Source organism: Psammomys obesus, unplaced genomic scaffold, assembly GCF_907164565.1.
Source record: "Psammomys obesus unplaced genomic scaffold, mPsaObe1.curated_primary_1811, whole genome shotgun sequence".
Classification (NCBI taxonomy): domain Eukaryota; kingdom Metazoa; phylum Chordata; class Mammalia; order Rodentia; family Muridae; genus Psammomys; species Psammomys obesus.
The window spans coordinates 1-12,394 of NW_026590799.1; the positions used below are offsets into that span (position 1 = coordinate 1).

Here is a 12,394-nt window from a genome sequence, read left to right on the forward strand (position 1 = left end):
GAAAGAAAGAAAGAAAGAAAGAAAGAAAGAAAGAAAGAAAGAAAGAAGAAAGAAAATCTAGGCCTTGGAGGCTAGCCCAGTGGTAGAGTACCTGCTTACCATATACAAGACTCTGTGTTCATTCCCCAGTACATAGAATATAAGGATGATGTGGACATGGTGGCACATGGTTTTAATCCCAGCATAGAAAGACCCTATCTAAAAAAAAAAAAAGAGTTGAAGTACATATTTGGAAGTCTTTCATTTACCTAGAAAAGGAAATGGTGTGTAAATAACACGGGGGAAGTGCAAGCATGCCGCTCTCCTTCCGTGCAACACTGGATTTTGTCCTAGAGCAGATGAGGGAGACCTTAGCAGTCACTAAGCCTTTGAACTGACAGCCTTGGAGAGTGAGTGAGGCTCACCGCATTCCTAGCCCCTCCCTCCTTCCTTACCCTTCCAGACGCTGCTTGTATTGTCTCCCTGCTTGTATTGTCTCCCGTAGGGTTTTCCGTGGCCTCTGAGCTGCTCCTCACCCCTTCTCTCAGTTCATCCTCTGCACCACATCTCACCACCACTTTATAGTCCAGGCTGGTCTCGAAGTCACTTTGAGCCTGTAGCCTTTAAGTTTAATCACGTTTAGTGTGTCTGTAAGTGTTGTAGCATGTATGTGGAGGATCAGAAGACAACTTCCGGGAGTTGGTCCTTTCCTTCTACCACATGGGGCCCAGGAATTGGATTGAAGTCATCAGACATGGTGTCAAGTGCCATTCCCACTGACTGAGTCATCTTGCTGACCCGTACACAGCATGTTTTTAAAGATTTTTACTTAGATGTAATTGTGTGTGTCTGTGTTGTGGTTGTGTACAGGTGCTTCAGAGGCCAGAAAAGGGCATTGGATCCCCTGGAGCTAGAGTTACAGGTAGATAAGTTCACCCTGCCCCCAGTGTGAGTGCTGGGGACCAAACAAGTACTCCGGAAGAGGAGCAGCAAGTGCCAAGTGTTGTGGTACACACTTGTAGCCCCAGCCCTGAAGTGGAGACCAGGAGGATTCCTGGGCCTTTATGGCTAGCCAGCCTACCTGAATCAGGGATGCCAGGTTCATTAAGAGACTGTGTCAAAAACAAGATGGAGAGTGACTGAGAAACATATGTCAACCTCTGGCCTCCACACACGTGGTGGGCGGAGTGTCTAGGTTTAGATGACATGACACATGCTTATCTCAACATCAGAATTGGAGCTAGGAGGATTGCTTTGAGTTCGAGGCCAGCCTGAGCTAGTTAAGTTGCTTCAAACAAAATTAAACAAGGCTAACGTGGCTCGGGGAGAGTGCTTGCCTAGCATGCACAAGGCCCTAAAGTTGATCCCCAGCATGACAAGAAAATAAAAATAGAATGCTAGTCTTACATTTGGGTCAGAAGATGGCTCAGTGGGTAAAGATGCGTGGTGGCAAGCCTAACAACCTGAGCTGGATGGCCAGCGCTTGCATGGGGAAATCGGAGAATGAACTCTTGCAAACTGTCCTCTGACCTCCATGTGTACACCAAGGCATATACACACACATGCGCGCACACCCACACCCACACACACTCTCTCTCTAAATAAGTAAATAAACATATGTGAAAATTATTTTTAAAAAGTGTGTCTGATCACAGCACTGTCCTACCCAGCCCAGGCCACCCTGCCTTGCCACAGGCCTGCTGGCTGCTCCTAGTACCATCACCACTCCTGCTCTCTGCCCTTAGTCTTCATGTATTTTCAAGGACTGTCCTCTCTGGCAGATATGCCCAGCTTTGCCCCTGCTCGCTCCTTCACCGGTTGAATTCAAGCTCATGAAGGTAGTTCTTTATCTTTAACTCAGCACTGTGTTTTAATTAATTATTCATATGTGTGTCTCTTTCCACTTGATTTTTGAGCTTCTGAAGATAGGATAACCTGTGTCTGTATTTTGACACCTGACATCGCTGGTAGGCAGAGGAATTGACTAATAGTCCCTGAGAGTAGGTCAGTGGAGAGCATGTGCTCAGAATGGCTCATACACCTGGATTTATTCGCCAGGTACAGGTGCATTGCCTTCTAAAACACAGCACTTAGTTTGGCAGCCTTGCTTTCTGAAGAATTGCACCCTCGTGGAGAAGTGGCTGACATCTTCCGGGGCTCTGCTGTGGGTGTGCTGCAGATGACACAGAGAAGTTAAAAAGATGGAGTTGATTGAACCCAGATGGGAAATGAGAACAGAAGTGAACATTTATGTCAGCGTTTTTATGTTGCTGCCTGATAAAGCGAAATGGTGCATCCTCGTCACAGCCAGAGGACTGCCATAGAGGAGAGCTGGGGTTCTAGAAAGTCCTCTGGGAGGTTTTCTAAGTTTTCTCCTGGTTTGAATGAGTTCTAAATTTACTCAGGCTGAGGGGGCCACTGAGTCTTGTCCCAAATGACTAACCCTCTCCTTTTCTCCACAGGGAAACAACTGGAAGGCATCTGGTAAGTCTCCGCAGCTCCCAGCTTTAAGCCTGGCTCTTCCTCGTTTATTTCCCATATCCTTCTTTTGTTTGTTTGTTTTGACCTGGAACTCCCTCTTTAGATCAGGCTGGCCTCGAACTCACAGAGATCCGCCTGCCTCTGCCTCCTGAGTGCTGGGATCAAAGGTGTGTGCTACCACTGCCCAGCCCAATTTCCATTTTTATGTGTATGTCTGTGCACTGTGTGTGTGCTTGATGCCTCAGAGGGCAGAAGTGGGCATCAGATCCCCGGATGGTTGTGAGCCACCATGCGGGTGCTGGGAATTGAACCTGGGTCCAGAAGAGCAGGCGGTGCTCTTAACTGCTGAGCCATCTCTCCAGCCCCCAGTTACCCCTATCCTAAAACACCAGTTCTCTGTGGATCTGGTTTTGCCCCTCCACCTCACAAGACATTGGCCGAGTCTGGAGACATTTTTTGTCACAACTCCAGGGAGGAAGCTGCTGTCACCTACTTGCTTCCACTAGTGCTCCCCACAGTAATCATCTACTCCCAAAGGCAGTGCTCGGCAGAGGACATCTGTGGTGCTGTCAGCCCTCTCTGGGCTGTGCCATCAATTCTGTGCATAAGTTAGCTCCTGTAAGCAGGGTCAAATCCTGAGTGTTAGCTGGGAGTGGCAGCATACACCTTTAATCCCAGCCCCCAAGAGAAAAGGTCTCTGAGATAGAGGCCAGTCTTGTCTACACAGGAAGCTCCAGGCCTACCAAGGCTACATAGTGAGACTATTTCTGGGGGGGAGAGGGGGGAGGAATAGCTGGGCATGGCGGTGCATGCCTATAATCCCAGCACTCAGGAGGCAGAAGCAGGCAAATCTCTGTAAGTTCTAGGCCAGCCTGGTCTACAAAGTGAGTCTAGGACAACCAGGGCTACACAGAGAAACCCTGTCTTGAAAAGTAAACGTGCTTGTCCTAAGCATACAGACTCATTAGTTATTATTCCCTGAGCAGTACAGTGCAATGACTATGGCATTTGAATTGTGTTACGTATTATATGTCATCTTTAAATGGTTCAGTCTACTTAAGGGTGCATATAGCTTCTGAGTATGACCTATTCCGTTTTAGAAAAGGGACTTGTGCATCTGTGAATTTGGGTATGAGGGCGGGGACAATCATCCCAGATTGAGAGGGACTGAACATGTCTTCTTACTCATGTCTTCATCTGGCTAGAAAATAAAATTGGCTCCCTTGGTGACATCTCGGGGCAGGAGTTACTCCCACTGCAGTATGGGACTTGCTTTCTCTTGGGGAAGTTGTAAGCTCACTGTCCCTCTCTGCGGCAGGCACACCTCTATAGTTGTACACAAGGATGAGTTCTTCTTCGGCAGCGGCGGTATTTCCAGCTGTCCCCCGGTGAGTGTCTCCCCCGTACCTGCAGATTTCTGGGGGGTTCCTAGAGCCTGAGAGGTTTGGCTTGTACGTGTGCCTCTGGCCTATGGCAGTTCCTCATACAGTGCTTGAGCCAGGCGTGTTGGTGCCCTGCACAAGCCTTTAATCCCAGCACTTGGGAAGCAGAAGTGGATGAGTCCCAGCCTGGTCTATACAGAACATCCCAGAAAGAAAAGACTTAAGCTAAGCAGTTTTATAATCCTAGTGCTTGTGGGTAGAGGCAGGAAGATTTTGAGTTCGCCTTTCTTGGCTACCTATTGAGTTCAAGGCTGGCCTGAGCTACATGAGACCCTCTCTCATAAAGGCACTCCTAAGAAGAACTAGTGTGATGACACAGACATGGCTAGGCATGTAGGGAGCTTGCCACCAAACCTGACAGCCCAAGTTCAATCTTTAGAACATACACAGTAGAAGCAGAGAACCATCCCATAACTCTCCTCTGAGCAGAGCCTCACCCGTCTGCGCATGCTCATAATAGCGTAATGAAACAGGGCTTGGGGAGAGATTGTTCAACGGTCAAAGAACCCTGGCTGCTCTGCCAGAAGACCTAGGTTTGATTCTTATGGTAGCTAATGACAACCTATAACTGTAGTTCCAAGGGATCCACTGCCCACTTGGACTTCAATTTCTCCTCAGCACTGTGCGTGGGGAGACATGAAGAGAAACAGGAAGACTCATTCAGTCACACGTATGCCAGTTACCACCCAGTCAGCAGCCTGCCCCTGTGGGCTGTGGGCCCCTCTTCTCGTGTGATCTTTCTGATTCTTTTCAGAACATTTCTCTCAGAGCCATCCCAGGATTGTCATGGTGCTCAAGCAAAAACCAGCCATTCAGTTTGATATAAGTAGGAAGTCATTCTTGATTTTTTTTTCCAGTGGCCACCCTACAAGTCTTTCGTTAAGCCTGGTCACTTCTTTTTGTGTTTGCCTTTTGAGATTAAAAGGCCTCTCATGGCTGAGGCTGGCCTCAAGACCACTGTGCCACTGAAGAGAACCTGGGGCCTCCTGATGCCCGTTGTCTTTACCTCCCACAGGCGTGTTTGTACCCAAAAAACCTGGTCAATTCTACGCTGTCAGTGTGTCTATCCGTCTCTTCCCATTCCTCCAGAGCTTTCACTTCAGGCTTGAGCACTTCCTGTGTAGGCTGGACCTATGAAGCTTGCCTGAGCTCCCCTCTGTCCTCTATGTAGGAGACAGAAAGGTTTTTTGTTACTGCTTTTGGTTTTGTTTTTTTTTTTTTTTTTTTTTAAGGAATTTTAGCCAGAAGGCTCAGAAGGTGTCCTATGAGCTCTTTGATCTTGTCTCTGGCTCCCCCTCTAGCCATCCTCTTTCGTGGTGTGTCTTTTGTGGTGTGTCTTCCCCACCTCTGCCCTTTCCTGCTTGGGCATTTAACCTATACTCTAACCTAGCATAGCTCCCTAATCCTTCACCTGGATGTGCCTCTGGATCCTTCAGGTGCGAGTGGGTGTCAGTTTCCTCAGGCAGATCTCAGCCTGGCCCTCCTCTGCCACAGGGACCTACAAATGGCATTCTGCTCTTTTCTAGTACAGCTCCTGGGTCAGTTTGACGTGATCTACTGGTGTACAGACTTTTTTACCTACCTTCCCTAATAAACTTTAGGTCCCATGAGGACAGAAATCTCATGTTTTGCATACATTGAACTCCCGGTGTCTGGCATTAGAGGTAGCATGTAAGTTCTCAATACAGTTTATCATGTGCCTGAACAATAGGAGTTGCAATAGTGACCTCTTCTTCTTTGGAACGTTAGGTAATTTTCCTCTGGCTACCATAATTATTGCTCACCATGCCTTCACCAATGCTCAGAACAATGTCAGCCTGAAGGGAAATGCTCAGGGGCTGTCAATCAATGGCTTTTACAGGCAAGCTCTGTTCAGGAGTGTTCTATTTTCCCAAGTCTACCCTCCTTGATGTCCTATTGCTGGCCCTTTGGCTACTGTTCCTACTCCTTTACGCTCCTGTGGCAACCCAGCTGTCATGTTCTGTCCTTGTGATCATCTGTTGGGGACAAAAGGAGACCAGAGGTTCCAGGTTTCTGTCTTTTGGTTGTTGGTATTTTTTGAGACAGGGTCTTTCTGTGCAGCCTTGGCTGTCCTGGAGCCCACCATGTAGCTGAGACTGGCCTCAAACTCAGAGATCTGCCTGACTCTGCCTCCATAGTGCTGGGAATAAAGACCTGCACCACCACACTCACCTAGGGTTCCACCTTTTTAAAAAGAAATGAATGGACAGTGTAGAAACCTACACAGGAACCAACTTCCAGGCCTCACAGGCAACTAGAAGCCCAATCCTAAACTCACTAACCTTGATACAAACAGGAAATAGCCCTCTTCCTGGAACAAGAGTGTTCCAGCAGTTAAAAAACGAAGCTGGGGAACAGAGTTTTTATATTTTTGTGTACGAAGTCACAGTAAACAATTTTCTTTCAAGCCTGGTGCAGTGGTAAACACCTTTAATCCCAGCACTTGAGATGCAAAGGCAGGTGGATCTTTGTGAATTCGAGGCCGTTCAGGGTTATATATTAAGACTTTCTAGAAATATTAGTAACTTAACAGATGGGGAAGATAGCCTGGAGTTTACAAGATCCCTTCGCAAATAAAATGTTAACAGAGGATGCTGAGGGTCTCAGCGATAGAGCACTACGAAAGGCCCTGGGTTTGGTCCCCAGAACAGCCAAGAAGAAGCAAAAACAATAGCGATGATGACTGAGTGACTTTCTTGGGTTGACTCTTTCAGGGAGGGACATTGCTTGGGCCCCCAGACACTGTGGTTGATGTGGGGTGCACAGAAGTCACAGAAGAGATCTTTCTGGAATACCTGTCCTCCTTAGGGGAGTCTCTGTTCCGGTGAGTAAGGACAGGGTGGTGGCCGCTTGTGTGCTCCATGACTATACCAGCCAAACCCTGCAAGGCAGGACCAGCATAGCCAGCTCCAACCTCCAGCTCCAGCCTGACTGGTCTTTGCTATCATGAAGAGAAAGCAGTTGTTGTACTACAGAAAAAGCCTAAGTGTCTACAGCAGCCAACACTGCATCCCAGCTTTTTTAGAAGAAAGAAAGGCTCCTCATTCCTTCTGATTGGGATCAGTAAATACTGTTCTTCACATCCTCTGGCTAAGTGGCTCTTCCTAAACATGGAAAATGGGGATGGTGGTAGGGATAGGATACCAACTTGAATTAATTTATCTTGAAATCTTTAGTCAGGCTGAGAATGTAGCTCAGTTGATATAGTGTGTTCCCCATTATGCACAAAGCCTTAGGTTCAATCCCTCTACACCACAGAAACTTAAACAGGTTTGTTGGTACATGCTTTCAGTCGTTGCACTCAGGAAGTAGAGGCAGGAACATTAGAAGTTTGAATTCATCCCTGGCTGCATGTGAAGTGAAACATGAACCTGAGCTAGAGACTCTGTCTCAAAAGAAAAGAAAAGGAAAAAAAAAAAAAAAACTTGAGTCAAAGCCTGGTAAAGACATTTGCCATAGAGCCAGACAGCCTGAGTGTGGTCCCTGAAGCCTTGCCACACTGGAAGGACAGAACCTGCTATCGCACACTGTCCTCTAACTTTATCTATGTTCCCACACACATACACACAAAATAAATGTAAAAAGAAAAATTGAGGAGGGACTCAGGATGGCTTAAAGGATAAGAACATTTGTGGAGTGTTATCTTAGAGGCTAAGGCCTGGGCTCAGTTTCCAAGAGCCACACAACAGCCTGTAACTGCAAAAACGACCCTGTCTTCTGGCCTTCCCAGGCAGGTAGGTGCACACGTGGGACACATTCATTCATGCAAACCCTCATACATGAAATAAACATTTTTAAAGTCAGTTTCATCAAGGGTTCACCTCTGGTGCTAGCCCTACATTTGTGAGTGTAAAGAGTCTGGAACTATGTAGAAAGCATGTATTTTTGGTTCATCTTTTCCTTGTGAATCACTTCTCAGAGGTCCAGATCTGCAGACAGCAGTCCTTCTGGACTGTTTGAGAGGACCGGTCACAGTCCTCACATAAGGCCCTGCCCACCTTCCCACTTACAATACAGTGACAGTCCCTTCATGTAGATGCTGCGGTCTTTCTCATCCACTCTCCAAACCTTTCTTCCATGGACAGAGGAGAAGCCTACAACCTCTTTGAACACAACTGTAACACCTTTAGCAACGAAGTGGCCCAGTTCCTGACTGGACGGAAGATCCCTTCCTACATAACAGACCTGCCCTCCGAAGTCCTGTCCACGTAAGTGTGACCGCCCTGTTTCTGCCCCTTTCCAACTCTGCAAATCCCCAGTTGAGGCAGTCAGGAGGATCAGGGTGTGTCCTCAGCCCCCGGAGATGAGCCTGAGCCAAGTGTGCCTGCCCTATGGCAGCGGAATCCTCCCCGCCTGTCGGACCTGTCAGTGACTGGTTCCACCACAGAAGGCCACCATTGTTTCCACCCACCAGTGTGCACTGGTCTAACCTCCAGCCTCCTTGGAGCTGGCTGTAAGTGCCAGCACAAAATCTAGAAACCCACTTGATGCTAGCTTTAGTATTTACATAAACCCCAGTATCTAATACACAAAGCTATTTCCCAGAAGGGCTTCCACAGATGGAGAATCTGGAGTAACAGGACAGCCCAGTTCTTAACTGTGGTTTGTCCTTGTCAGCCACACCCAAGTGGAAGTTCTGCTTGACCTTGAACGCACAGTGCACGGACAGCCTTCAGTAGAGGTTTCCTCTGCCCCTGATGGGGTCCAGCCTTGGGAAGGGCCTGTGGGCCATCACCCATATGTCATCTCCTGAAAGGACAGATACTCCCCAAAGCCATATTACTCACTCCCATTTCTGATTGTATCAAGATACCTCTGCCTACTCTAGCACATTTGTTGCCTCTGACTTTTTTTTTCTTCTGAATTGGGTAGGGTCCTGACCAGCAGGGATCCGGGCAGATAAACTCCTCAGTTTTATTTTAGAAACTGCATAGAAAACAAGGCTGCTGTCAGGCACGGTGGCAGCTGCCTTTAATCCCAGACTAAAGGGAGGCAGAGGCAGGCAGATTGCTGTGAGTTCAAGGCCAGCCTGGTCTACAAATCAAGGACAGCCAAGGCTACACAGAGAAACCCTGTCTTGAAAAAAACAAAACAAAAAGAAAAGGCTAAGAGGCGTGGTCACCCAAGCCTGGGACTGCCTTCTTCCAGATAGATGTGGGAGACCCCAGAACTTGCCAAGACTAGGTCGCAAGACCCGGAGCACCTCTGAGTAGCCATATGCTCCTGTTCTTTATTTTTTTAGACTTACTTATTTATTAGGTATACAATGTTCTTTCTGCATGTACACCTGCACACCAGAAGAGGGCACCAGATCTCATTATAGATGGTTATGAGCCACCATGTGGTTGCTGGGAATTGAACTCAGGACCTCTGGAAGAGCAGCCAGTGCGGTTAACCTCTAAGCCATCACTCCAGCCCCCTGTCCTTCCTTCTTAATGTGTGAGGTTCTGGCGTTTGTCTAAATTAGGGCTGATATGTAACAGAGCAGATTACAAGTACCTTACTCTCTTGATCTAAGGCGTTTTTGTTGTTGTTGTTTTGGTTTGGGTTGGGTTGGGTTGGGTTTTTGAGATAGGATTTCACAGTGTAGCCTTGTCCTGGGGTTAATCTGTAGACCAGACCAGGCTGGCCTGGAACTCCGCCTGCCTCTGCTTCCCAGAGTGCTGGGATTCCAGGCGTGGGCTACCACACCTGGCTCTGAGGGATGACAGCTAGGCACAGTGGTGCACCCTGAGAATACCCAAAGTTGTGTGGCTGAGGCAAGAGGATCACAGTTAATTTGGGACCAGCTTGAGCTACATAGTGAGTCTGAGGCCAGGTTGGGCTACATATTTAGTAAGAAAAACGAAGAGTGGGGGTAGACAGCAGCCTCTGAGTAAAGCCTGTGCCCATAGTATGTCCTGAGCCACTTATTTTTTTGAGACAGGGTCTCACTATGTAGCCCAACTGGGCTAGAACTCACTACATAACCTATACTGGTCCCTGCTTTCTGAGGGCCCGTTTAAAGACTTTGACCACCATGCCCAGCATGAGACCGCTTTATTTAAGGATACAGTAACCTTGAAAAGCCTCCAGAGTTTTCACAGTGATTCTCCAGCTAAGCTATTACAGGGAGAAACCAGGTGATCTTTAGACAGTGACACCAACACCCGGCAGCCTTCCCAGGGTATACCCTGCGCTCAAACAGTTCGTTTTCTGGAGGAATCTTAATTTTGTAACATCCTCACTCCCAGCTTCATCATCCTGACTTCCTTTTGCTTTTGCCTCAGCTTCCGCCTTTTTACCTCAACTTCAACTTTATTTTTATCTTCTTCAAAAGAATTGAAGATACAAGTAAGCTGGGTGTTTTGGTGCATCCTGTAATCCCAGCACTTGGAAGGTGGAGGCAGAAAAGATCGGAGTTCAAGGCCAGCCTCAGCTGGACAAGAAGCGTGAGGCCAGCCTAGGCTACATGAGACCTGTCTTAAAGCCCTTCAACACAGGACACAAGTACAGAGAGCTCTAGCTGCCTGTGGGAGGCCAGCCTGTTTAACCACGACCCCACAGGGACCCAACCGGCCTTGCAGGTTCAGTAAGAAGATGGTGGTTCCCACACAGAGGAGGGGCACAGGAGGAAATCCATAAAACAGACTATTTGGAAGATTGTTAGTCGGCTTTTGGCTCCTGGAGCGGAAGCCTGAGATACTCAGTTTCTGAAGAGTAAGACTTTAGTTGGCACACTGCCAGAAGTTTCAATCCCTGGCCACCTGACACTGTTACCTTTGAGCTTATGATAAAGAAACTCATGGTGGTCACCTGTGGTAGAGCAGAGCTGCTTACTTGTGGTGTCCAGGAAGTAAAGAGGAGAAGGGACTAAGGTTCCACTGTCTCCTTCAAGGGCATGTCCCCAGTGACCAGAAGACCTCCCAATAGGCCCACCGTGATGAGTTTCATAGGCTGAGAACCAAGTCTATTAACACATGGACCTTGGGAAACACCTACTAAACCATAACCCTCCTACAACAACCATCTAAACTGTGGTGGTAGATGCTGATTAACAAGAAACCCACAACAGACCAAGTAAGAGACTAGAGAATCCTCTGCCCTAAATGGAACTTATATAGTACACCTCCTCCCAAGGTTCAGGAGCCATTGCAGAAGAGGGGCAGAAAGAGTTGAGAGGCCAGAGGGCAGGGGATGGCTTACAAGGAAGTGTCTCCTGGATACCTCAAAGCAACTGAACATCTCAACAGCGGTTGTGACAGCATGGACGAGACTTGTGCAAGCCCAAGCCAGACCAAAGCCCAACATGGAAAGGGGAATTGGGCATGAAATCCCTCCCCTACCCAAGGAACTACTGGCAGTTGTTAGCTGCTGGAAGAGAGTGGGTCAGTTTTCTCCAAGAGTGTACACCTAATATGTCTGCCATGATCCAGTGGAAAGCGACACATCCAAGAATGTTTGGGCAGTCCACAGTGGCCTTGATGGGAGAAAAGAAGCAGGCACACAAGCGTGGGTGGGTAGAGAGGTGGGGTAGGTCCAGCATATACCTTTAAACCCAGCACTCAAGAGGCAAAGGCAGGCCTCTCTGTGAGTTCGAAGCCAGCCTGGTCTACAAAGCGAGTCCAGGATAGCAAGGGCTACACAGAGAAACCCTGTCTCGAAAAAAAAAAAAAAAAAAGAAAAATCTAATATATATAATAAGTATAATATTATATATTATATATATATTTAAAAAGAAGAGGCTGGGGGCCTGGAGAGGTGGCTCAGAGGTTAAGAGCACTGTCTGCTCTTCCAGAGGTCATGAGTTCAATTCCCAGCAACCACATGGTGGTTCACAACCATCTATAGTGAGATCTGGTGCCCTCTTCTGGCATGCAGGCAGAACATTGTATACATAATAAATAAATAAATCTTTAAAAAAAAAAAAATAGAAAAAGGCTGGGAGTGGTGGTACATGCCTTTAACTCTAGCACTTAGAAGACAGAGACAGGCAGATTTCTGTGAGTTCAAGGCCAGCCTGGTCTATGTAGAACAGTGAACACTACAGAAAGACCCTCAAATGAAAACAAACAAGAAAGCCAGTACTACCATGACCATCCTTTATGGCTACCATTCTATCTGTGGGTAGGCTTCACTTCAAAACCCTCCTAGCTCATGTCTGTTTCTTCACAGGCCCTTTGGACAAGCACTTCGGCCCTTCTTGGACTCCATCCAGATCCAGCCTCCAGGAGGGAACTCTGTGGGCAGACCCGATGGGCAAAGCTAACAGGACTGCACGGGACCGCCCGCCTCTCCAGGGCTTTTCCTTTTTAAACGAAACAAACCCTACCAGATTTCTATTTTATAATTTTACATCAGAGCTATAGGGACGGCATTTGTTGTTTCTCAGGAGCATCGTCCTACGTGCAGCCTGACAAGCTCCTTCCCTGGGAAATTTAAAAAGCCGTCCCTTCTAATAGTATTATACTAATTTATTAAGGCTGTCTTGT

The 12,394-nt window shown here is 47.6% G+C and overlaps 1 protein-coding gene across 1 annotated transcript; it reads left to right on the plus strand.

Annotated features, from left to right (window-relative positions):
- Window positions 1-2,441: 2,441 nt before the first annotated feature.
- Desi1 (desumoylating isopeptidase 1) lies at window positions 2,442-12,233 on the plus strand (the record flags this gene model as incomplete). Its single annotated transcript, XM_055608994.1, is given in 5 exon segments — window positions 2,442-2,463; window positions 3,779-3,848; window positions 6,638-6,747; window positions 8,009-8,131; window positions 12,078-12,233. Coding segments are annotated over 5 exon segments (419 nt in total), but the record flags the coding sequence as incomplete, so codon positions are not given.
- Between the last annotated feature and the right edge of the window lie 161 nt (window positions 12,234-12,394).